The following is a 26,690-nucleotide window of genomic DNA, read 5'->3' on the forward strand; positions in this document are numbered from 1 at the left end:
TCAGACTTGCAATTCTGAGGTAGGGGAACACTGGAAATATCTGCTTTGCAGATCTGGGTGCTCCTTCAGATGATGCACTTTGCCCCAAGCCACACAGGACATCTATGGAAAAGCTTGAAATTCGAGTCAAGAGCCCTAAATTCCTTCCTTTAATCACACATCCATCCTTGAGGCACTTCATTCAGGTGTCTCCAGTTAGACCTGCTACTTCCTGCATTGCAATTACATTAATTCCTCTGTCAGTTGTGCTCCAATGTGCTGCTCACTGCATTTTGCACAGGAATGCAGTGCTGCCCTTCCTAGGCTGTCAAAGAGAAAATTTCATTACAAAAATAAATAATGTCTGGCTGCTTCTGGCACCTCAGTCCAAGCATATTTATCACTTTTGGCTGATCAATGTGTTTATTCCCAGATGAATTTGAAATGCATTTAATCAGGTCTTTGCTAAATGTGCTCCCAGATTTCACATCTCATGAGCACAACAGTACTGACTCTCAGAGCTTATTCCACTTCACTGTGCAGATGGACACAAGGGATTTTCCTCTGCTTGGATTGTGAATGTATGTTTGTACAAGCAGGCTCTAGTTTTAGTTCCACATTTAGTTCATCCCCAGTGTGCTGCTGCCTACATGTGTGGCGATCTGGGATTAAAAATATATTTATATTTTATCATAAATGAACAAAAAAAAAATCAGAATGACAATTTCACATATGAGTTCAGTGACAGAAAGAATCTTCCACTATTTAAACTCTCAGCACTGCTGCCTGAGCCTCCACAGGGGAAGCACAACAGCTTTTTTGGGCCCAGAAAGAGAAGTCCTGGGTGGCCTTGAGCAAAGAAAACATTGCTTCATGGTTTGCTCCCTCCCCAGTGTGTGCTGGGAACAGCTTCATCATGGGATGGGAAGTGAAGAAAGAGAAGGAAGTGTCCATTAAATGTCCATATCTTTTAGTTCTTTGAATTCTGAAGTTCCCCATTCAAAAAGCTGAAATGAAACCAGTGGCACAGAGTGTGTTTGGGGTGGGATGTGCTGCCCCTCCACTGCCACAGCCCACAGACACTTAAACAAAAATCACATCTTAAAACTATGAGTAGATTTAACAATTGAACTCTAAAGAATTAAACATCATAGAAACATTTGACACTTTCTGTTTTTCTTTCCAAGGGTCCACAGTCCACTCTCTCAATCCTGTGCAAAGATCATGTTACTATGGATATGACCTGCAAGAAATGTGTTGCCTCAGAGCAGCACAAGTCACATGAACAGGCTGAAAGCCAAGACTTGCTGATTCACAGTCCTGTAGGATTTTCATGCTTGTGCTGGGGTCACTGCAGAACAGTCCTTGTGCCATCAGGTCTATGTTCTTCCTTTAAAAGTGTTCATGCAGGTGTAGCTCCCAGAAAACTTGTGGATTTCTTCAAGTGCTGCCTGGGGGAGAATGCTGGTGTAGAAGCAGAAAGAAAATGAGCAGATGAGACAAACCCCCATGCTGTTCTAATAAGAGATATGTAAATACACATTTATGTACATAAACACACAAATGATCAAAAATCAGCTAGTGAGAGACACAGACAAAACTGGCATCAGTTTCCATCTGTGAGGAAACCTACAAGAAGAAAGCTCCATCCACTCTTTCTCTACAGAGATATTTATCAAAAAAAGTCTGTAAAAGCTGTAACTTTTAAGATACCATTATGTTTTATTCCTTCTAAATACTACAGTCTGGTACACAGAAATTTAACCTGAATTCTCTGGTTAATTTGCCATCTGGCTGTGAAAGGCATGGGGTCCCCTCATCCTAAGCTATGGATAGAGACCTGATTTCCTGACAGCTTCTGTAATGGAAAACAACCCATTAATCCTTACAATTAAAGGGAACAGCCCTTTTTCCTGTCAACAGAATTTCTGGGAACTCTTACCCCAAATTCAGAGCAAAGCATTTACTGTGAATTATTTTTTCTTGTTTGAAATGCAATACTAAAATGATTTTCCACAGAAGTCTCATGGCCTTGTTTCAGTTCCTGACTGCAGCAGCTTTTCCAAAGGTTTTAGTGCAAACTATCATGGAAACACAACAGTGAATGTCCTTTCTCTGTGGCTGTTCCAGGATATGAAGTTATGATTTTTTTCCTTAGGGACCTTAAAATTTTGGTCCTGATCATACACAAAAATATTGATTTGATAGTTTCACTGATCTAACACAGGCAATGTTCTCTAAAGGCAGGTGGGATGTCCAGGCCTCATGGCTCTGAAATCCTGCACAATAAAAAGCCTGGAGTCCAACAAGTGACTTAATAAATCCCCATCAACTACCTGTGAAACTTAATTATTATGAAATTCCCTAGACAAAAATCCAGTTTACACCTCAGGAATCCAAATTTTGGGAATGAAAGTGGTTTCATGGTGGGTTATACAAAGAGAAAATATCTCCAGAGAGCATGTCAGAAAGTGTCTCCCTTTTTCTTCTACAACTTTCTCTCAAGGGAAGGGATGAGAGAGCAGTTCCAGTCAGGCTGAGCTTTGCCTCAGGGAACAGACACAGAGCCAACCTTCCCTACATGGCCAGGCTATTGCTGGGCAAAGGGAAAACTCACCTTTTTAGGATAACAAGGACATGCATTGTCCATGGAAGGAGCAGGAAGGCTTGATTCATCTGAACAGCCTCTACTGTTCTCCTTGCCACTGTCTCTGGCTTGAGAGGAGGAAAAAGACTAGGGAACCTGAATAAAGAAAATAAAAAATAAAATAACGACATGTGAACCAAGCTCCTTCTTTAAGGTGCCACTGCCCAAGTCCTGTTACTCTCAGTTATTGCTGGTGCTGCCCTTCAAACACTGGCTATGTCTCTAAGAGGCAGAAAATTCCAGTTCCAGCCAAAAAGCCCAAAAGCAGAAATCCCAGTTCCAACCAGTACTACTGGGTTAGCTAAACAGTTAAGAATGCACATGTTGGTGCCCTCAGGAAGAAGTGGCAGAGAGTAATCAGAGCCCTGATTCAGGGCTTTTCTTCATTTGAATGCAAACCAATACCAAATGCTGTCCTTTCAGTTTTTCCTTTTACTCTCTGTTCCTCTTTGCCTGATTCAAATCCTTGACAGGTGAAAGACAAATATTTTCCTCCACTGCTTTTAATACCAAACATAAGGCTTTTCCCAGCTCCTGCAATAGCTTGACACTGCAGATTTTCTTGACTAAGAGAGCACAATCTGTATTAACAAGTTATTTTACCCATTGTAAAAGATTCATTTGGACAGCCACTACTTGTTCTCTTGGACAGGGGTAAAAAGGAGGTACTGATAGTCTCACTTCAGTAAGTGGCTGTCATTCCTTTCAGTGGGAAAGGATTAAGTATTCCAGTGAATAAAGAAGGAATTTGTACTTTTAATTCTCAAGTAATTTGCAGACTGGTCCAGATTCTTCCCCTCCCTCTCTGGTATGGCTTGAACACATGCAGGGAAAAACAGTTTTCAGTTCTCCCTTCAGCAGTCAATGTCTCCCCCAGCCCAGGCTGCAGGAATATCCCAGCACACTGAGGGAACCAGTCTGAGGAGTCCCAGGTGGCCTAAAGTGACCCTCTGTTCCCAGGCAGCCAAATGAGACATCAAATTCTCTTAACTAAATGAAGCATTAATTAGGAGTGTATTCTGATGATTCATTTAAAATGAGATGCTTTATTCTAGTTGCCCTGGACTGACCTGATTCTCATGCCCTGGAACATCTCTGTGCTGGTGTGGAAGGGCAGGACTGTGGTGGCATTCACTCCAGGACAGTCCAGCAGCCCCAGGGTCAGGCTCTCCATGAAGGCAAAGGATGAGGCTTTGGAGGTGCAGTAGTCAATGGCACCAGGGATGGCTGACAAGGCCAGGACAGAGTTCAGGCAGACAATGTGCCCATTCTGCAGCTCCAGCATCCTTGGCAGGAATGCTTTGGTGGTCTGAGGAATAAGAGAGTTAAAAGAAAAAAGGAAAAAAAAAAAATTGGTCAGCAGTGATATAACAAAAACAGCACTGACTGAAAAAAATAAGGTGACACAGACACAAGCCCAAGTGTCCAGTTCATTATGGCAGGAAAGGAGTAGCAGAGGACCTTGTTGCTTTGCCATTTTCTGAGATTAAGCATGCAAAGTTTGTGTAGAAACACAATTAAACTCTTTCCTAACACATATATAAGCAGTGCTCCCAGATAAAGGCCATGAACAGAGCCTTCTATGCTTAAGAACTTTTATGGGATGAAGTCTTCAATTAAGTGATGAAATTACAAGAAGCTCTTTTTCATTACTATTGTCTGATTCAAAATGGACTGAGTTTCACAGCTCCCTTCCCTGTAGTCCCACATCCTCTGATGTTGCCTTCACTTCATTACACAGGAAACTCCTCTGTGGCTCAGGCTTTGACAAAGACATCAAATGTTTTACTGGAAATCACAATGTGAATAAGAGATGTGAAGAATGCTGAGTACTACTGAAAAAATGAAGTTTATTTTTGGCCTCTTTCCTCTGGCCTTTTCCCCTCACACTGTTTTTTCTCTCTTGTTTTCAAGACTGGTTTTACCAAGCATCCCTTAGAAAGATCTACTGGCTGTAACCTGTCACTCCCCTTCCCAACCCTAACTCCAGGGGACACAGGAGCTTATCTCACCCAGAACTGTCCCAGGGTGTTTATGTGCTGGGATTTGAGTAGTGCATCATCATCACTGTCCATCAGGCTCTTCCCATGGACCACAGCAGCATTGTTAACCAGGATGGTGATGTCACCCACCTGCACAAAAAAGAAAATTTACTAGTGACAAAAGATATCTCTCCTCACAAATCAGCAATTTCTATTAGAGCTGAATAGCCATTATACATTGTTATTTTCATAGTTTTTTATATTCTTGCCTGTGGGCTTTGTAATCCTTTGGAACAACTCCCAGAGGCAGCTGAACTTTGTACAATCTTATCTGCATGGCAACCTTTCTTTTTGCCCAATATATTCTTTTTTCTCATCAAATACTGAATCACAGTTCAGGTTACAAAAGACCTTTGAGATCATCAAGTTACCCATCAACCCAGCTCCACTGTGCTCAGCACCAACCCACGTCCCCAGGTGCCACATCCACGTGGGTCCTGAACACTTACAGCCATGGTGCTTCCACTACTGCCCTGGGCAGCCTGTTTGATGCTTTACAACCCTTTCCATGAAAACACTTTCACCAATACCCAATCCAAGCATCCCTTGGTGCACCTGAGGCTGTTTCCACTCATCCTGTCGCGATTCCCTGCGAGCAGAGCCCGACCCCTCTGCTGCACCCTCAGGGTGCAGAGCCACAATTCCTCCTTTTCCTCAGAGGAGGAGGCTCCTTTTCCCCAGGTGAGCCCCCAGCCCTCCCCAGCAGGGTGTCCCTTGTGTCCCAGACCTTCTCCCTCACAGCCTTGGCCTGCTGATAGACCTCCTCGCGGTTGCCCACGTCGCAGATGAAGTAGTGGCACTCTGTCCCCATCATCCTGATCTCCTCCGTGGTCTCCTTCAGGCATTTCTCAGTCCGACCCCACAGGATGATCTGCAGCAAGGAACTTTTGTTAGAGTCGAGCTGCTTCTGTTTCACATCTAAAATAATTAAAATGTGCTCCTGACTCCAACAGCTGATGGAGATCTTTGATGTGTTTTCACTGCCAGGGTTGTTGTTTTGCTTCCTTTAAGACAAGCAATCACTTTCTATTCCTGTGGGATGCTGTGTCCCACTGCTGATCCTCTGTTTACAGATTCTTGCCAAACAACCACAAGCTAAAACAAAAAAATCACATCTCAAGCCTAATGTGACTGGTATAGGGAACGTTTGGAAATTTCTCTGCATCATGTCATTTCAAATCTCTCCCTGCTTTTGCTATACACATGTACAGAATGACAAATTAATCCTAAAACCACAGACCTTCCTGAATATCTGGTGTGTTCTCTACTTCTTGTTTTATATTTGAAGATAAAACCTCCTCTGCAGCAAAATGTATTTTTTCAGCCTAGTAATTACTTGCAATGCTGATGTGCAGGTTGGTGTCTCAGGTGCATTTCAAACAAGAGTTCATCCTACTACTTTAAAGCGAGAAGTTTCAAACATTAATTTATTTTGTAGGTCCTACTTGCAGGATTTCACTTGCTTTTAACCTTTTAACAGGGTAAAAATTGCACACTGCTTATTGTACAAAGAAAACTCTGAATATTCATGGAACAAACATTCAAATAATGGAGCATGGATTTGATTTACAATGAGACATAACCAGCCAACCCTATCTGCATTTCTACACCATCAGTGAGGTCAGAAATAGAAATAACTTGAAAAGTTACCAGGCTCATTAACTTTCATCATGGGGCTTTGTCCAGTACAATTCTTTTTAGTGAAGCAAAAACATCAAGTTTGAGATGGGGCCTCCACCACTGTTCTTCAAACATTAATCTGCAGCTAAACAGATTTAACCACAATATTTTTCCTGAGTATACAACCTAATTTTCCATTTCTTTTAAGGGTACTGGAAAGAATATAATTTCATCTCTGTTACCTAAGACATCTATGAATGATCTATTGTTTTTGCTCTTCAACTAAGTCTTCTCAGCACTCATCATGTTATAAATGGTGAGTCACTGTTGATCTGCAAAAAATAAATTACTGAATGGAGCATGTTACTGCAATCAGCTGACTGCTTTGTGACTTTAAGAGCAAGAAGAAATGGTTGCTACATTGAAAATGAAAACTTTTCAGTCTCAGCAATGGTGCTATTTCCAAGCACATGTGATCCAGGATAATAGCTCCTTCTTACACTACAGTGTATTGAATCTGACCAGTATATTGATTTTTTAATGGTTAAAAGTAAGCACATTTTAAACTCCAAAGACTAAAGAAACTTTGAGTTTTCCAGAAGCTGAAAGAACAGAAGGGAAAAGGTCTGAATTGCATCACTGCTTACAGCTCAATCCCTGCAAATAACTTAATAACAGCAAGATAAATATTTAAAAAAAAATTAGGTGTGCAGTATTCTTACCCCACAACAAATCTCTGGCAGGGAGCTTTAACATGCTTATTTTTAAGAACCAGCTAAGCTTATCTCATAACTGGTACTAAAACTAATCTCTGGCAGGGTCAAAGAGCTCTTCAGTGTGCCTGAGCAAGGCTGAAATGCAGAAGTACCCAAATCCCCAACCAATTCCTAAACAAGTTACATTCACAATTAATCCCATTTCCATGTCATTGGCACATCTGTGAACACAAACACACCCAGACTGATAAGATTTATATTCTCAAATTCTCCAGAGCACTAATGAATCTGGCTAACCAGAAACTTCAGAGCATGTATAAATATGCCAGAGCTATTTCATGGGAAATCTTATCTCAGGGGAAGTGATTTTCAAGGAAAAAGCTGTGATCACACTTAAAAACTGTAGGAAAGCATATGGCTGAAATTGCAGCTTGTGCACTGGCCTGGCTTCCCAAGTCTCAGCATATCACCCTTGGCCATCAGGGCTTGGCATCTCCTCAAAGCTTGTAAAACTGATGGCTATTTACTCACTTCTGATCCCAGGGCTAGACCAAAGAATATTTTTCATGTGTACACTGCAGAACTGAAGGGAAATCAAGAACATGTGAGAAATTTCACAAGCTCTCAGGAAGTATTTACAAAATACTGTTCAGCTGTGAGCACATGCACACTTGCTCTCCCTTTCACAACCCAAATGGAAAGGGGAGGAAAAAACCACCACAAAATGTCAACTGCAAACATCAAGTTTGATGCCCACAGAGTTTTGCATCCGGGTGAACTTCACCCTTTTTGCAGGGTTGGATTAGTCAATGCACACACTAAAAAATTAAGTGAGTTGCTGAAGAGGGATGGAAGGTAGGACAGGAAGAGGAAAGAAAGAGAAATAAGGTGTCAGACAAGGAGAGTGGAAGGCAGGAAACTGCCCTCACATATCTAATACTCCAGTGCTTCACACTGCTATTGCTAAATAAAAAGTAGATCCCTCACTCTTCACTTCAATCTGTTTCCAGCCTCCTATTCCCAGGAGCTGCCACTGATGCATTGAATGTCAGGGAATACATGGAAGGATAGTTAAGCAAAGGAGGACCTGTCAGAGGAACATCTGTCTGTGATGCAACTCTTGGATATAATATTTTTTTATGCCCCAACAGCTTCCTTGGGACCTTTAATATCCTACAGAATCAGGTCTTGCAAGGTGACCCTGTTAAAATCTGGGCCATCTGGGGAAGGCAGAATTTTCAGCTTATCCTGTGACAACATTAATTTCAGCACTGACTTCTTTCTATAAGAAGTTTTTGTGTCTTTGATACTGTCCACACTCAGGTGAAGACTTCAGCCTGTGTAAGAGAAAGGCAGTAAATAAAAGTCCATTCTTTTGTGAGAGGTCCCTGATGACCCAGTGGGAAGTGAGGGCTCCTGCTGTCATTTCTGCTACTTTTTACAGATGGATAAAACTCAGAACTCAATACACTGTGCTTTTGGTCCAAATTCAAGCTTGACGGCTCCTGTGAGATCATATGAGACTTTCAATTTCTCTCTTACATCTGGCCAGACTGAATTGGCACAGGCTTCCCCCATCCTCCCAGGACATCAGATCTTACAGCAAGACAAGTCTGGAGTTGCTGCATTTATCTCACAGTTGAGGCTTCTGTTGCTCCTGAACATCTTTAGGGGGGGCTTTGTTCAGCCTTTCTGTGCAGGCAATACAGCAGTTTTCTGATGTTTTCTGGGTCCTAACTCTCCTACAGCCTCCTGAGATTTTCTACAAACTCCTCAGTTCTCTGCCCTCCTGCAAAATGTGCTACTGGGGATGATCATCCACATTCCCTTGTGCTCCCTGTTGACCTGGTGAGCCACTGTGGGCCTGGGGCTGTTTGCTGCTGCCCTGTGAGCTCCAGTTACCCAAACACTTGGCTCTTCACTTCCCCTGGGATACAGGAAGATTATTCAGTAAACATCAAGAAAGTCATAATTTCTTCCTGCTCTAGCTGGGATTCGAAGGCTCTGCACTCATGAGGATTCCAGACCTGCAGTTTCAGAAATGGTCCATTTTATTAGGAAGCATGATTTCTCAAATGTGGGGCTCAGAGTCTGGTCTGCCTCCTCTTTCCTTTCTAAGTGTAAGTCTAAATTGGCAATAAGAGTGTCCCAAATGGAAGCTGAGAATGATTCCAACAGACACAGAAGTTCCTGTCTGGACAGAGAGTGAAGGAATAAGGAGAGGCACCGTGTTCATAATTTCCCAGCCTGTCAGGATGCTGCACAGCCCCCCATTCACCACAACTTAGTGGTGGACAGAGGAATATTTAATTTGCATTTTGGATAAATTCTTGGACAGACTTTTCCATCCTGGAAAGAATCCAGCCCTTACTCCTTCCCCCGCTTCATCTCCCGCGATCCTGCCCTGCCTGCCCGTCCCTGCTGCACCAGACACGCTCTCCTTTCACAGAATTACTGACCAGAAAATTGCCGGGGGCAGGAGCTGGGGGAGCTGGATAATCCCCCCGAGGCTTCCTGCCCGCGTTTACCTCGGCGTGACCCGGGCAGGCAGCAGGTGGAAGGGAAAAGCATCCCTGACACTGCAGGATCCTGCCGCTGGACACGGGCAAAAAGAGATTTATGGTGATGGAGGAACCCTGAGTGCCCTCCTCCCCTTGACGAACTTCAAAGTAGGCAAGGGCTGTGACATCACACTTGGTGCGGATTTTCCCAGGATTTATTCACGGATTTTTGCAAAACAAACCTTATCTGTCGATCTGGAGTCACAGAACTCCTTATCTGACCTTTAGAAAATCCTTTCAGCTGGAGGGGCAGGCCCTGCGTCCTCTGCTCCCAGAGGACTCTTTAACTCTGAGTTTAATCTGCTAATGAGCCTGCCCCAAGGTCGGGGGAGTCGGAGGGAAATGTTTGCTGCTGCTGGACCAAGGCAAGGCTGTCCAACAGCAACTTGCACTGGCTCCATGCCAAAAGCCCCAGCCTGGCTGCAGGGCCAAAGGGTGACTTTCACCATTACACTAGAGAAGTTATGCCCTGACCACAGCAAAATCAGATACAGCCACTAATCCGTATGAACCGGTCTAGGCTGAAGCTGCTATCAGCCACAATATCAGTGTGATCAATGCTCCCAGAGGCTGAAGGGTATTGCTGGTGCAGGACACAGTGCACACCGTTTACAAGGCTAGTTAACTTGCTCTGTCCGATTTTATTGCTAGTACAATTCAAGAACAGCATCAAAGGAATGCTGCCCTTTTACACTGTCAATTATTTTGGCACTGTATCTTCAGCAAACCCGCTGTGCTAGAATCTCTGCCTCCAATGAGCTGGAGCAGTACTGGAAAGGTGTCCTACCACAACTGCACTTTGAGACCAAACATCTGGTATTTCTGGACACTCCCCTTGGGTTATCTGGGTTATATTTAAATGAAGAAATGTTCACTCTGGGTCTTTACAGACAAGGTGGGCTGTGATTAGCAGATACAACTTCCATTCTGAAAGCTTCTCCATTTTACGATTCATGAAGCAATTCTCTGATACAATCTGAAGACACTGAAAGATTCAAGTGTTGCAGAGAGACACGAATGCCCTTCCTGCCTGATCTCATTATTGCTGCCTCCACAAATCAAGCCCAACTCCCAGCCCCAGATCAGCGGAGATAGGAAGTAGTTGGTAGGTCAACACATTTCATTCCCCCTTTCAACCTCCTTCCTAGTCCAGAGGAACAAAAGTTGCTCTGTGTGAGCTGGTATCTGTAATTGCACAGACCTTTGTTCAAACACAGAAAGCCTTTCTGCTCCCAACACTCAAGAGTTCCTGCATACTTTTAGGAAGTACAAAGTGTAGATAATCCACTGAAGTATGCCAGTCTTATCCCCCTATATTTACAAAGCCTGGTAGTACTAACTCACAGTCTGTCCTCCGAAAAAAATGCATTCCAGTGTGTCCCATAATCCTGGCAGAGTTTTGCATACCGTGAGAAAGGGAAGCTAAACCCCACAGCCTCAAAACCTCCCCGTCTTTTGCCTGTCAATGGCAGAAGGGTTTTCTCCTCCACCCCTTCCCCTTTCTTGGCCCCAGGCAAAGGCAGACAAGTTCTTTCAGGAGTTCTTCATGGGAGAGGCAGCTGAAGGCTGATTACTGGAAGAGGGAAAGGTGTGGCCCTGCAGTGTGAAAAGCCAATCTTTGCTTTAGAAAGGAGAAAAAAGAACCTTGTGATGCCTGAAGTAGGTCAAAATACTTAACCCAGCCCCTTAGTGACACTTCTATAAAGGTAAGCAAACAAAACAGGCCAGTCGTGAATTTCTCTCAGTTCCCACAGCGAATATCAAAGCTGAAGAGACATGTATGAGAAAGGCTGCAAGTAATCCTATGTATCTGTTTTACACACAAGCTTTTCTAGATTGCTATTTAGCAGTTGTTAAGCCTGTAAGAATTGAATTTAAATTTAATCCTGCCACCCTGGTAAACACAAACCACAGACTTTATAATAAACTGGTTTAAGTCCAGGACTAACATATAGTAATGAGATTAAAAGTTAGGGCTGAAGAGGTTTCAGAAGGAGACTAAAAGTGAATTCCAATCCTTTTAGTCTAGAGTCAGAACTTTTATAAGTTTATATGTTGGCTTAGCACTCAGTGTGATTAACCTGATTCACCTCAACAACAGTCAATTCCAGCTGTATCCCAGTCATCCTTTTTTCCCTCTGACAGAAATCAAACAGCACCTAAAAAAAAAAAATAACTCACAGAGGTGTATGCCAACACCTGCCTGCTGCTCAGCAGAGGCTTGCCTGGAAAGAAAACGTGTGATTTTCTGTGTGCACACAGGCATTTAAGAGCAGCTCCCCTAAAGAAGGGAACAAATGCCCACTGTTCTCACAGTCAGGACTATGTAAGGACAGGTGGCCCCATGATGACTTTTTTTTTTTTTTTTTTCCCAATTGCTTTCGTCTGCAGCACAAACTGCGACTCCAGACTGCCTTGGGAGCAACTCTCCCGAGCTCTGCTGGAGCAGGGGAGGAAGGGCAAGGGTGAGGGTTGTTTGCAAGGAGAGGTCAGGCAGGAGTCAGCCTTTACAATCCCATTAACGCTGCGACAGGGTCAAACCGAGTGCACGCTCCGACAAAAAGCACCAAGTGGCCACAAGCTGTCACCCTGGAAGGTCCCTGGAAGCATCTGTGGGGGAAGAAAGGACAGAGTTTTAATGGTGAACGGCACACAAAGGAATATCCCGCAGTAAAGTCCTGTCTGGGGTGGGGAGAGGGGTTAGAGAAGTTCTGTGTTTGAGGTAAGGCTTTGGAGACGTCCACCAATAGAAATGTAATACTCCACCCTGCAAAAATAACTAGTGTGCTGCTGCCGCCTCCGTTTGCTTGGCACGGCATCCCTATAATCCAGATTCCTATAAAAATGTCCACAGGGATCTCAGGAAATTGTGGGGAGGGTAAATATGCAGGTGCAGAAAGCCCTTTTGTCCTGCAAGCACAGCAGACGCGATGAAGGGATAGAAAGTCAGTGAATAGCATTTCAAAGGGGAAAAAGAAATTATTGCAACAGGACATTTCAGCATCACTGAAGGTTACTGTGTGCACATTTTTTTCTTCCAAAATGCTGCATTATTATTTTTACTTATTGTACATAACTCTCCAGATAAAGCACCTGTGGCAGGTTAAATGTTCATGTAAGAGAGTTAAATATTTACTACAATGCAAAGTTATGTCTACACTGAACTAACAGTTCTTGGAAAGCTAAAATAAAAGTTAGATTACATGATAATGTTAAGAGAAAGGACATGGGGAATTAAAAAGTGGCTCCAATACAATATTATTTCACCTGACTGGACCAAACTGCCCCCAAATTGCCTCTTCAACAATTAACTGAAAAGTCTGCTACTTCTTAACTAACAAAACAGAAAAACCTGACAATGTATATATATGTAAAATAAGAATTAAAGAGCTACAAACTGGGTGCCAGTTGAAGTGGATTCTTCTGTAGAGTTTGCCTTTCTATTTCTGAGATGAATTCTGTAGCAGAGCAGCATAACCCTGAAATGCTGGGTGCTTTTAACTTCCAGGGGAGAGGGCTGGCCACTGCATCCCCCCAGGACAGCACTGACTCCTAGGCTGGACCCTGCATGGATTATAAAAGCATTAGTTATGCTGCATTACCAGTTTAAAGAATTGTCAGCTTTAATTCAGAACACCTTCAGTTTTGCTCTAAGCTAAATCAGGATGAGAAATTCACCAGCACTTCACTTATTTTGGGGAATAAAAAAAAAATTCTCTACAATCTCTATAAAAATAAAAAATACAGATTTATCAGTTAGATGATATACTCAAAACATCACTGAAAATAAAATCTAGGGAAGGGTTTAAATTTGTTAAGCTGGGAGAAGGTTTGCAACAAAAACAGCCATGGAAACCAAAGGGTGAATAATGTTCCCAATGCTCATTATAAACTGCCCTCCAGAAAGGGCTACAATATTTTCCAGATCATCCATGTGCATAATAGGATGCAACTCTTGACTGAAAAAATAACTTCTCCTGTGAGGCTACTGGAGAAGTATTGGATTTAAAATAGCCTGCCTTAAATTTGTGTATAAACTGAGCACCAGCAATGCTCCAGACAAGCTCCCCTACAAGCTTTTCTTTGCCTCCAGAAAAAGAGAACTGCTACCATTTTCAAACCATATAAAAGCTGTCAAGAGGTGCCTTTCTTGTAAGAATTTTAGTTGAAGAAATGCAGAGCACTGCTTAGAAGAAAGCTTCAATATTGAAATGCTTAACTGGTTGCCTATCTTTTCATGTGCTTTCCAAAATGTTATTTTTTAATGGTGGCTGTTGCTATGCAACAGGGCAGAATCTCTAAAATCTATTCATGAGTTGTACAAATGGCAGTTTTCAGGACATATTTAACTCTCTCAGTCTATTAAGTCAAAGGAGGAGGATGGTAATCAGAGGACTGAAAGCTCCCAGAGCACACCAGGGGTACAGCATGGCTTAAAAAGGGTCTTTCACTGATTATACAATTTATTTTCAATACACTGTTCAGATAAAGTAGCTACCTTGCTTCCAAAAAATGTGAAAAACAGCACAGCTGTGGTTAAATAAAATGATAGCTAAATGTAGAAATAGAAGTTATATACATGTTCATTACTCAGAAATGATCAAAGCAATTCAAATTCAGATTCTGCCATGGTAGTTATTTAAACAAGAGGGGCTGGTCAGGCAGTCACAAACCCAGCTTAGCACACTCCTAACTTACAGCCTGGAAGTTACCATCCTTTGGATGTGACTGCATTGCCACTGCAATGCAAAACGAAGTTAATTCACTTTCATGTGAACATAAAATCAATTTAAGTTATCACAGAACAGGAGAAAAACCTGACTTTCCAATAAAATGAACTATATCAAGTCACCTGGTCAGTAACTGAGATTTAGAGGGGCAGAAATAGAATATTGAGGCACAGTAATTCTCAGAGGGTTCAAAGGTAGCCACAAGCAGAGTTCTTTGCCTGAAGGGTTCCCTCCCTGCCAGCAGCTTCAGAGCATTGGGGATCTGGAAACTGCTCCAAGAAAGTGTGTGAAATTTAGCCCTAAAAAAACCAGGCCTATTTTTGGTTGACTCACATTCACTTTTTGCTTCCACTGAAATATAAATGACAAACCCAAGTGAAGTAATGGCCTGAAGGACAGCAATCCCCTCCTGCAGCAGTGGGAGATCTGGGATGGATTGTCAGTTGGAATTGCTCTTAGAAACCTGGATCCTGAAACAAATAACTCCATTTGGCCTAAATCTGAGACTCAAATGCAAACCAAAGGGGTTTTAACTGTTTTTATTGATTCCAGTGGCTAAAGAAACCATTCTAACTTCATCCCAAATATATCAACTCCCTCTGAGATGGATCTTTTCTCAGTCTATAACCAGCATTCCGATTATTAAGTGCATTTACAATTTCAACAACAACCTCAAAATGTGTAGCTTATCATTTAATATAATTTATTTTATAAATGCAATTTATTTTCAGCGGTTAAGAATTTTCCATCTCCTATTGTCCCTACCCTTTCAAGCCAGCGAGGAAGAGAAAATCCCTTTACAGATGTAAGATGCTCTCCTAAATTTCTGTTTTTGCACAAGTGCTGGACTGAGATGAGACAGGGTCAGTGGTGCAAGGCATCAGGAAGGCTGAGGAGGGCTGTAGACAAGGGCAGTGATGTCAGGAGGAGCTGGCTGACCCACGGCTGAACTCTGCTCTGAAGGACACGCAGAGCTCCACATCCCCTTCCCACACATGTGCACACACCAGCAGAAAAGGTGTCACACAGCAATCTGCCACAGTTGCACATCATCATGCAGGGAAATAAACCCTGGAAGGCCTTTTTTTGCTTGTGAAGAGACAAACCTACTTCCATAAGCACATCAAATATAAACACAGCGTGGACAGTGGTCTCCAAGGGGCCTGGATTACAAACCAGCAACAAGCAGCAGAAAGCTGAACAGCATTGCACAACCAGCACATCCCAAACCCCAAATCAAACAGCTTGATTCAGTGAGGCAGAACTCCTGCATTTCCCAAGGGCCTTGGAAATATTCTGACATAATTCTTGACAGCTCAGTGTGGCCAGAGCCAGCCCTGAGCTATTAGCATTTGGGAAAGAAGCACTTGTACCAGCTGGATGTCTTTAATATCCCACTTGGAAGCATGACCTCGTCTCCTTAAGGCTGAGTTTATCCTCACTGGGAAGGTTTTTAGGAGTTGGGGACAGGGGATTTGAGGCTGCTGAAAGGGGATGTCAGGATTTTCCATTCCCTCTCCACCAAGCTTCGCCCAGGGAAGTGCTGATCAGAGACAAGCAGTCTGTGTTTGCTGCCAGCAAGGAGACTGAAATGACAGATTGAAGACAAGCACTAATTTAATGTTCATGTGGAAAATACCTGACTGCCCACTGGCATTGCTGATCCATTCTGGAGCATGGAAAGACAAACTGCTCAGTGTCCTTACAGCAGCATTCATAATTTAGACCTGGTATACTTGAGTTTTTTTCTTGAGGGCCAGTAATTAGATTATCTAAGAATTTCTGCTTTCAGGTAAAATGGTGTTGTCATCTCTTCAGACACAAAGAAAATCTTGGGTGTTCCTGGTGATTCAAAGGGCAAATAGAACAAACCCCAATTATAAGCACACAAAAGATCATGGTTGTTTGAGTGGTGACTCCTGTCTTCTAAATAGAGACATTTGCTCCTTAGTGAAGCCTCCAAAAAACACTGAACTAAGATCTTCAGTGCCTGAAGTTTGACTTTCTGATACAGAAGTTTCAGCAGCAGGATTCTAGTCCAGTGGGAAAGAGCATTTACCAAAATGACAGAGTACCCATGGAAATAGCTGTGCTGCCCAAGAGAAGGGAAGATGACTCAATGAGTCAAGTTTGAACTCCATTTGCACCTATTTTAAATGGCCCTTTCACTGAGATAAGGGAAGAAATATATTGTTAGCCAGGTCACACCAACTGCCACAGACTTTTTACAGACTCCTTCTAATCTGCAGCGAAAACTGTGTCATGCTACAGGATAATCTTAGAGTCTTTCCAGGCATCATTTTTATACCACCTCAAAATAAGTGTAATTTTATGTTAGTTAAGTGTACTCAGAGGCACAATGCCACTGGTTACTCACTGAGAGCCAGGGTTACCTCACAGGCACAGACCTAAAGCTGCATTTGTGCTTTCAAACGTGATTTTATTGCCATCAATGGAGCACTGACACATTTGCTCAGGCAGTGTGAGACAACAGAAATCCCTATGTTAACCAAAACAAATAAGCTCTGCAGCACTGCAGTCAATAAATTGTAATTAAGAAGGTGGCAACATAAGGGAGGCTGTCCACAAAATCCCATTGTAATTATGCATAGTTTATGGCTAAACTAATGGGATGAACAATTTAAATTAATTACAAACTCTGCCAAGGTACCCATCTATTCCCAAGTCTATTAATTAGAATCAATTTAATCCCCACTGGGATAAAGGTCAAACAACATGTATTTGACCCTTTTCTCCTGGCGTCAGCATTATCAGCCAATGGATCTGGCAGTGCCTGGGTTTGACTTGTTTGACTCTTCAGGATGTTGACAGGATGCTTTGAAGAACAGGGTCTGGGCCCAGCTAAAAAAAAAAAAAAAATCTCTAATAATTTCTGCTTTATATTCCTGATAAGCACAAGTTTAAAAATGCCAGAGCCTGTTCTCTCTTGGTGGTCAGCTCTGAGGCTGTGCTCTGTCTTGAAGAGATTTTCTTTTCTCCTTTTCCTGCAGAAAACCTTGAAGCAGCAATTGCATCAGATTTTTATCTCCAATTTGGGACAGGGATCAAAGTGAAAGTGAACACTAAACCCTAACTAGCATTTGTTAGTGGATTTTAAAACAAATACTTAAACTGATATTTGATACTGAAACTCAAATACTCAATAATCATTAGCTGACATTTTCAAACTGCCCAGAAGGAAAGATACTGAATTTCTAGACCCTTGTCCAATTTTATGGGAAGGAAATCAAGAGAACTGTTGCCTTTTTTCTTCTCCCCATCACTCTCGTAGAATTAATTTGCTGCTCCTGTGAACTTCATCATTATCATCTATTTGTCTTTTTTTTTTTTTAATTTAATTGCCTTAATACTTTCATTCCTCTCAGCTTACTGTCAGGCCAAGTTCCTGGTCTTTGCTCTGGCACTTTGATGTAAAACCAGACAGTTCTTGATATGCCAACTTTGAATCCTGCTGATCCCTTTGAAAAATGGAATTCAGATTCTATTCAGAGTTTTCTAAGTTCCTCCTTTGCAATTTTTACTATCCACTGCATAGTATCACTCTAATGAAGCAAGTTTCCACAGCATTTTATTATTCCTTAAGTATAATAAAATCTTTGATTACTTTAAAATGTTTTAGTCAAATGTTTAGGACTGCATGCACGGATTATGGTCACTCCTAAAGCAAATTGTTCTGCCTGGCTAATTAAATTAGGCATTAGCTCAACAGCATGTTTGATTCTTTTATAATGCAGTAAAAACTACCTACAGTGCTTCAGATGGAAACAAATCTACAAATCTGAGACTTTTCCCTAGCCAGTGCCAGAGCCATGACATAAATGCAACATAAATACACAGCAGCACTTTTACAAGTCACTGTAGGTGATGAAACGACTCAAATAAAATAGGGATGAATCACTTCAGTTAAGTGGCATGAAACATCATAGCCCAAAACCTTCCTGTCAGCCCTGAAGTTCAGAAAATCCACCTTTTTCCTTCCTGTGGTTGAAATAAGAGTGAGAATCATGGAATCAGACTGTGGTTGAGGCTCTGGATGTCCTCTGGTCCAACCCCCTGCTCAATATCAAACACCCCATCTACTGCTTTGACCAGGTCAGCTCATTTTGAATTTCACTGCCTCCTCCTCCAACTTGCCAGACTCAGCCCCTGTTTTCCCTTCCAAGGTATTCACTTTCACTTTACCCATACTCCCATCACCTTTCATTTAGCATCAGGTCTTCTACTGCAGCCTTTACCTCCCAGGATTAATTTTTAAAACAACCTGTTTTCTACCACAGTGTCTAAGCATTCTTCAAAACCCTTTACTGCTGCTTTTCAAACCCCAGCTTAAAATTTCCAAGGCTGTGATGCCTTCCCCAAAACTTTAAACTGGCTCAATGAGTGGTGCTGCAGCCCCTGGCTTTAATCAGCAGAGTTCTGTGCTAGCACTCATTGTCACCTTTTGGTTTTTATCTCCACTGTCACATTTATTTATTTTATCCCTGCCAACCCTGAGGCCAGCATCATCTTTTGCTGTTGTTCTTATAGAGCACATTTAGCATCTTTGTGCTATGCAGTTTTTGGTGTGAAGTCAGTTTTTGAGGCACTGCAATGACATTAATACATAACCTCATCTTTAAAACTTTAAGATTTTTTACAGCATTGGCACAGTCCTTGTATTTAGTGGGAAGCCTCATTTAACTGCCTTGATGCCAGACCTTCAGCATGTTAAAAAGTGCTGGATCTTGGTGTGCCAACACAGCATGGTCTCACTGGGACAATATTTTCTCATGACATCACTGTATCTTGATGGGAGATGACAAGACTGTAACTCTGCAAGTTCTACTTCTTGTTAACATTATTTATTCTCCAACATACCCAGCAACAAAAGACAGGTATGTTCCAAATTATAAGTTTAAAACAGCTCCAGCCCAAGCTGCTTCACAGACACCAAAGATCTGAGAGCTGATAAATGCTGGTGGTGCCTGCCAGGCAAAGACACTTATTCAGCATGTTATTCCAAGTGCTGGCCTTGGCAGCAGCACCCAGCACAGGCTCCATGCCATCAAAGCTGGGACTCCAAACCAGGGCTCTTCTGCCCATCCTCAAATCCAATCAACAAAGAAGGGAGCTGCCAACAGGAAGCCATTAAATGCAGCTGCCATCAGGATATAATCTTTGGAGAAATAAAGCTTTTCTGGAGACTATAGAGCCACCCAATCAGATCTATGCTCTCATAGCTTACCAAGTGTTTCAAATTAATGTATTATTTTGCATGACATGGAAAAACATTCACTCCCCAGCTCTTCTCATGTACTTCTGGTTGCTGATAAGTTGTGACATGCTCTAATAGTTCACTGTAAGATTAAGTGCTTAAATTTAAGGAAGATTAAAGTAACCATCATTTAACATATCCCTAAAGCTGCTGCATTCCTATGGTGGTTTCTTTCCAACCACACACACAACAGGAGAGATTAATCACTTACAACCTTGTATTTGCACTACAGGTAAATATTCTCATTACACTAAAATATCTGCAGCATGGAAAATGTGCACTTTCCTTTTAGATTACATTATCCTTTTCACACAATGTCAGATTGCCTTTTCCAAATGGTCACTTACTTTTTTTGCATTTCAAAATGACTGCACAGAAATCCATTATGTATGTCATTGTGGTAGCACCACAGGGCAGGAAAAGCATTCAGAATGGGGACAGATGCTTACCTGGCAACAGTTTCTTAGCACTGAAATCTAAATCTATATATATTATTTTTTATGAGTCTTTTAAAGCCAGGCAACCTTAAGTGTAGTGCACCACACTGGCATATTGCATTGGGTAATGTACATCAGAACTGTGTTCATTTCTTTTATAAACCTAATTTTAAAGGCTTTCTGATTTCATTATGTTAGGTCATGATGCCTGTTAAAAAGAAGTACATGGTGATTAATCAGATTCTGAGAAAAATCAGGTTCTCTCAGCTCTGAAAATGTGTCATTTTAAAGCAGCTCTTTTCCTTCTATCAGAACTAATGCTCTCTGGGGTGGCCAGATCAGGTCTAGTCATGTTCTGAACTGGGAAGGAATGAATGTGTCAGAAATCAGTTATTACTTGCAGAACAAAAGTGTCTCCTTGACAACTGGCCCAGCAGAGTGGATTCTAAGCTAACAGGACTTGCTGGGCTCCTGCAGGGATCTTGTGCCTTCCCATCCCTTGCCCACTCCCCCAGCACATGGGCAGGAATTCTACACCTTTGGACTTTACAAAGGAAGGTTCCCAGGTTTGGAATGCTGCAGCCCATCTGGATGAAGTCTGGGGCATATTCCCATTCCCAAGCACCAGGAATTTGATGCCAGGCAAGAGATTCTACAGGCTCTGAGAGTGCAACCAGAGCTGAATGTTTGAGAGAGACCAACATTTTAAGATATTTTGGAATAAGAACTTTTACTGAATCCAAGGGACACACTCATGGCTTTTGTCCTGCATCTCAGAAAAAGGTCACAGCTCTGAAAAGCAGCACTGGCTGTCTTTTGCCCTCACTTCAGGAGATCAGTATTAATTTAGTATCCAGCTCTAGTCACAGTGCAGTTAATCCTTTATCATATGGCATTGGTATGTGTTACAAAGAAGCTTTTTAAAAGGTTCATACATACTAATGCATACAGAACAGGACAATAATATATGGGCCATTCACTTAAGAGTTGGACTCAGTGATCCTTGTGGGGTCTCTTCCAACTCAGAGAACTCAGTAAAATCTGTGAAATACTATGTCAATGTGATTCATTAAAGGCCAAAGTGAAATATTCATGAACCTACAGATGCAATTTGTGTGGGAGGAGTGTGCCATTGATAAACTCATCTCAAAACTTGCCAAATTTTCCATTACTGGGAATACAAGGCTAAATTCTTAGACCTGATACCATTTTTTAACATAACCTCTCTGCAGCACTCTCAGCCTAAACACAAAACAGCCTCAAATCTCACACAGCTAAACCTCTCCAGTTATACAAGGCTCTCAAACACTTGTGATTCCTCTGAGGATTTCAGCTCTGTTGGAGAAAGTGAAGCACTGAGGGAATCTCCAGGTTCCAGCAGCACTGTTGCACAGCTCTCATCCATCCCTTCCTTGGTGCTCCTTCCTCCCATCCCAACTGTCACTGAACTGAAAGAGGATAGCACAACCAAACAACCAGAAATATTCCAAAATGCAGACACTGAGGTCTGACTTGGAAAAATGCTGTGAAAATCCTGATGGAAAGAACAGTTGAGATTTCAGGGTGGTTGGGTTTTTCTGGAAAGGCCCAAGAAACTACCAAAGTCACTGTCAGATAAACAAGAATACTAAATTACATACTAGAGTTGGAGAATGTTTCTGTCCTATCATTAACATCTTTCAGTTACTTTTATAGGTTTTGTTGATATTTTATAATGCAGAATGCACCAAGCATCCTTTTCCTGTTCAATCACACCTCAAATCAAATAATCTGTGACAAAGTAAATTAAAATGACAAGGAAAATTTTTAGAGATCAATGTTTTCTAAAAGAAAAAAATCTAAAAAAGAGCAAGACATACAAAAGACATAGGAATCAAAACTTCTTCACTAGAGACCATCAAAACCAGGGCTGACAACTTTCTGGCAAAGGCACTATAATGAAACTTCTGTAGGAAAAGCAAATGGCTTTGAGGAAAACAGGCACAGTTTCCCACTCTGCTGAGCAGTGAATGAACCCATTCAGCCCCTGTGCTCCCTGACTGCTCACATCTGCACAGGGCTGTTCTCCAACACAAGAAATACTGTTCAAAGGGGCCAGGCTTCCCAATATTAACTGGGGGGGGTTGTACAGTACAGTCTTTGCAAAACACTGTTAGGCTTTGGAAGTGGATTTTTATTTCATAGGCATTAAATCATAAACTCATAAAAGTCTCTCCTTCTCCCATTTCATTAACACAGACATTCTCTGCCATTTTGGCTCACTAAAGTATCAACTATGAGCCTTGACAGAGCTACCAGCATGTGAGACTGAGGCACAGGTGATGCTTCATTGACCAAATACTTTTAAGGTACAGTCAAATTCTCAAGAGTTAAAGCAAGCAACAGTGAGGATTTAGAGTTTTGCAAGCAGCCAAGAAGGCACTGAAAGCAGAAAGTTAATTTCTCCAGCAATTCAGCCACAGCAAAGCAGCTTCTCAGCCAGCACTTACAAATCTGGACACATCTCTGGGAAGTTGGATTACAACACTTGAGCACTTCCGGAGAAAATCAGTGCTGTTCATCCCTCATAATAACACTAACATGTCCTGGATCATCTGTAACCACTTCATCCCTGCATTCAGCTCATTTACATGCTCTTGGCTTTTCCAGAAGTGCTCCAGGAAGCATTTCAATACACAGTGCCTCCCAGGACCAAGTAGTTCTTGACAACTACTTGAAATTACAAATGGATCCTCTGACTTCTCAGTGTACACCTGAACAGGAATGATCTGATGATTAAAGTCTCTGATTGCCTAAAAATTGCTGGCAGTCTTAATTGAGAAAAACAGAACATACACTTGTGAAGCTGCAAATGGAACTGGCACTGCTTTGTGCCCTTATTGACCATTTCTTTGGAGAGGCCAATGAACAACTGTGAGAAAAGAAACATCACTTGAGAAAGAGAAATGTCTAGGAGACATTTCCAAGTCACATTTGAGGCACAATGGCAATGGGGGTAAAGAATGGGAATCAGGATGGATTTACAAATCATGCCCAAGAGACTTCCATTCCATTAGACTGAGAATTTTAGTCTCCATGCTCATCAATCAAGCACAAGACATTTCCATTTGCATAAACCCTTTTGGGATTTATTTCTTGCCATCTTCATAGCTTTATATGCAAGATCAAATTTTACAGTAGAGGAGTTGCAGATGTGACAATTCATAATCTTGTGAAATACATTTGCCACCTTGCTTGAAAACAGCTCCGCTACATCTCACTTGTGAGCAACAAAACCAGTCTCTGAAACTGAGTGTAATATGAAATCTAATTACCAGATGAGTTTCATATCCTCACAGTCCCAACTAACTTATCTTTCTGAAGATTCTAATCTCAAAAATATGGTTATATATCGCCGCCTACCTCCAAAAACCCGCCACTATGTCTGTGTCTGCTCAGGACACTCTGCTCACCCCCCAGCAGAACCTGAACCCTGCTCAGGACATTCTGCTCACCCCCCAGCAGAACCTGAACCCATGGCACTGCCACCATCCACCTCCATGGCACGCTGGGCTTGGCCCCAGAATCCCACACCTCTGCTGGAAGTCTTTTTCTAAACTTGGAATATGGTGACTGCACCATCAGAGTCTGTTCTAAGTTATTTACCATGATCAATCATTCAAGCTTTGCATATTGTGGTAAGACAGTTGACAGTGTAAAAAGAAAAACAGTCAATTTTCACAAGTCTTATCAAAAGATGACTTGCTGGACAGCAGAAGCCTTTTCATTTCTTCTTGATTGTCAAAGGCAAAGAATAAAATTGAAAATGAGTGCCAAGCACAAGGCTGTGGACTGCATAAAAATCCACAAATTTAGGGTTGAGCTCAGAAGCAGGAAAAATGAAATCTCATAGCAAAGGGAATGGAAACTACCACATGTAGGTAAAATTGGCATTAAAACTGCTAAGGAGAATAAGCCAGCTTTGGTGCTCTCACCACAGGCTGACAGCAGTGCCACTACCAGGGGATCAGAACTTGCTGAGAGGGCCATATGTGACTGACTGCACACCATGACATAACTGAAAAGAAATCTAATTCAAATTGAGTCAATGCAGAGACTCAAATACCTTGATGACACATGAAAACATCCCAAAAGCCAAAACACCCCACAGTTCTATCCAATAACTAGCAACACAGAGCATTTCAGAACATTCTTAGGAGTACAAAGGTTCCCAATAATTATTCTCATGTATTTTTTTCCTTGTACAACACATACAGATTTTGTAGGTAGGACATACAGATAGAATACAGTCTGTGTCTGTTTACAGTAATTCCATCTTCAGCTCTCTCTCAAACAGGCCTGTGTCCTTTTGGCCCCTGTCCCCTGGTTCCTCAGGGCCATTGTTCAGCTCCCAGCTCAACTGCAGCAGAAAAGCTCTTAAATGTGCTGTAGAAATGGTAGCACTTTAATGCCAGAGCTCAGCATAGCAACCAGCCACTCTAAATAAATAAATAATGAGGCGTGGTATTCCAACAGATAATATAAATACACTTTCAGCAAATTTCTTGGGTCCAAAGGTCAGTCAACTTGTTTGCTCTGACTCCCAGAATGTGTAAATCTCAACATGATGTTTAAACACAAACACAGACAAACATTAAAGTTCAATGCTGACATATTTTACACCTCGGAGTTACATGCCAGAATAGCTCTGTACCACACAGAGAAAACTGTAATGCATGTGTAAGGAAGTGACAAAACACTATCCTGAACTAAATCCAATTTTTTTTTTCTTTAAATAGCCTCTCATTCTGTATTTTTCCTCTTCTTTCTTCTCTGTTTACTCTCATTCATCCTCTCACACAGAGAAGTATTTGTGCAGCTGTCTAATTTCACCAGTCCCCCCCTTAATTACCAATAAAAGGGGAGATGAAACTTTCCACCCTAAGACTCATTTCAGGGATGTGTGTTTCTGTATCCCTGACTGATTCACCATAGGGACATACCTGCACTTACAAAACCACCACGTTTCAAGGTAAACCACCAGTTCCTGAGCAAGAGAATGGAGCCACAGCTACACTGGCACTTCTGTGCAGACTGGCTACACTCAGCTTCTCACCTAAAGGAAATAATCCCACAGCTTCCACTCAAGCTGGGCTCTTCTTGCCGGGTTCTCATTCATCTTCCTTTTGAACAGCTCTGGGCTGTCCAAAAGTAAAATACAAGAGACTTCAGGAAGCACCAGAAATGAATTTCACGAATGGAAACCCACCAGGGTGAAAGGGAACACTTCTCCCTGTCCCAGAGCCAGCTGCCCCTCTGCTCTGGTGTGATTCACCTGGATATGATCCTGATAGATGAGGGCTCACCGTGCATGGTCCCCACGGCCAGCAATGCCAGGAAACAGCAAGGGAAGTGAGCACTGGCTCCATGCATAGGGATTATTCAGCTCTCCTTCCCCTGCCACAGCAAACCTGCGCCGAGGTGAAAACCTCTCCTTTGTCAGCACAGGGGGATTCACGAGGAGCACCTTCCTCACAATCGCGTTTTCACGGGTGGGATGGGCAAAGGCAGGATGCAGGGAAGGAGGAGTGGGCAACTTCTGAAGTGATGTAACGACTCAGTACTGAAAACAGAGCGTCTCTCGCTCTTCCGAGTGACCCCACCAACCCCTAGAGTCGGGGGAGCAGCAGGTGGGGGCTCCCCCTGCTCTCCCCTCCCCGCTCACCTTCCTGGCTCCTCTCCTGGCGAACTCCCGGGCCAGGTGCCGGCCGATGCCGCGGCCGCCGCCGGTGACCAGCACGCTGTCCCGGGACAGGTCCCGCAGCCGGGGCGGCAGCAGCAGGCACACGGCAGCTTTCACCACCAGGTACACCATCTGCACCGGGAACAGCAGCAGCGCGCCCAGCCACCTCCACACCATCCTCTTCTCCCGGGAAAAGTTCTCTTCCAAACCTCCACGAAACCAAGGTGATAGAGAAAGATAAGCAATGCCCTTCATGCACCCCCAGGTGGGTGACAAGTCTTCAGCCCCCTTCCAAAACTTGGGGGCAAGAGGTTCTTGGACTGGAAAAATCCTTTTCTCCCCCTAAAAAAAAAAAATGGGGGTAGGAGTAAAGTAGTGCAGAAGACCAAGTCACTCCCCTGTTTCTTGATCGGTGTCCTCTGGGATTGTCACACGCAGGTAAATCAGCTTCCTTGCTTTTTAAATGGAAAGCTTTTTTTTTTTTTTTTTTTTTTCAATTGAAAGAGAGGAAAAAAAAAGTAGAATTAAAAGTAACTATACATCCCTCCGCTGCAAAGACCCACGTAAAAATCCAGTATCCAAACGAAGGGTTTTTACATTTAGAGAAATGAAATAAAGCAGCCTATGCCTCCAAATTTCAGCCTGCAGTGCCTTCCAGGCAGCTCATTTCTATTCTTAGACTCAGGAAATTGCTTAAATAAGACAGAATTGCCAGGACCTTCTTTTTAAGAAAGGCTCTATTCAGGGTGAGGTTGTTTTTGTTTGAGGATCTATAAATATCTATAGACGTTCTGTCCTGAGCCGGTTGCAAAGGTCGAGCCGGTCCCTGGCTCTCTGTGCCCCCTCTCCCGGTTTTTCCTTTGGAGTGTCTGATCACAGAGCAGGAATTACGCCGCGCACTAGTTCAGCGCTGGCTCTTACTCATTTCTGCCTATTGCCGTCTCTGCCGCTCGGGGCCGCG

The 26,690-nt window shown here is 42.6% G+C and overlaps 1 protein-coding gene across 3 annotated transcripts; it reads right to left on the reverse strand.

The window, feature by feature from the left end:
* Positions 1–580: 580 nt before the first annotated feature.
* Positions 581–26,690, reverse strand: DHRS3 (dehydrogenase/reductase 3). 3 transcript variants are annotated; one of them, XM_079326192.1, is made up of 7 exons: positions 26,448–26,690; positions 25,712–26,071; positions 5,396–5,539; positions 4,639–4,758; positions 3,697–3,935; positions 2,597–2,722; positions 581–1,443 (listed from the first exon to the last, which is right to left on the reverse strand). In XM_079326192.1, the coding sequence occupies exons 2-7, from the start codon at positions 25,982–25,984 to the stop codon at positions 1,359–1,361; spliced, it is 987 nt and encodes a 328-aa protein (XP_079182318.1). In that variant the 5' UTR covers positions 25,985–26,071; positions 26,448–26,690; the 3' UTR covers positions 581–1,358. The 3 variants fall into 3 exon arrangements, with proteins under 3 accessions (XP_079182318.1, XP_079182317.1, XP_079182319.1); XM_079326191.1 differs by having other exon boundaries at positions 1,139–1,443; positions 25,712–26,690; XM_079326193.1 differs by lacking the exons at positions 25,712–26,071; positions 26,448–26,690 and adding an exon at positions 24,284–24,854 and having other exon boundaries at positions 1,139–1,443.

This window comes from Erithacus rubecula (assembly GCF_903797595.1).
Source record: "Erithacus rubecula genome assembly, chromosome: 24".
Classification (NCBI taxonomy): Eukaryota; Metazoa; Chordata; class Aves; order Passeriformes; family Muscicapidae; genus Erithacus; species Erithacus rubecula.

What these genes read in the sequence shown, in the direction of transcription:
- DHRS3 (XM_079326192.1), bottom strand. Translation starts at nt 25,984, where the DNA reads ATGAAGGGCATTGCTTATCTTTCTCTATCACCTTGGTTTCGTGGAGGT. An exon ending in CCAAGGCTGTGAGGGAGAAG is followed by an intron (nt 4,759 to 5,395) that starts GTCTGGGACACA and finishes TTTTTTGTGCAG; the next exon opens with GTGGGTGACATCACCATCCT. An exon ending in GTCCTTGTTATCCTAAAAAG is followed by an intron (nt 1,444 to 2,596) that starts GTGAGTTTTCCC and finishes CTTCTACACCAG; the next exon opens with CATTCTCCCCCAGGCAGCAC.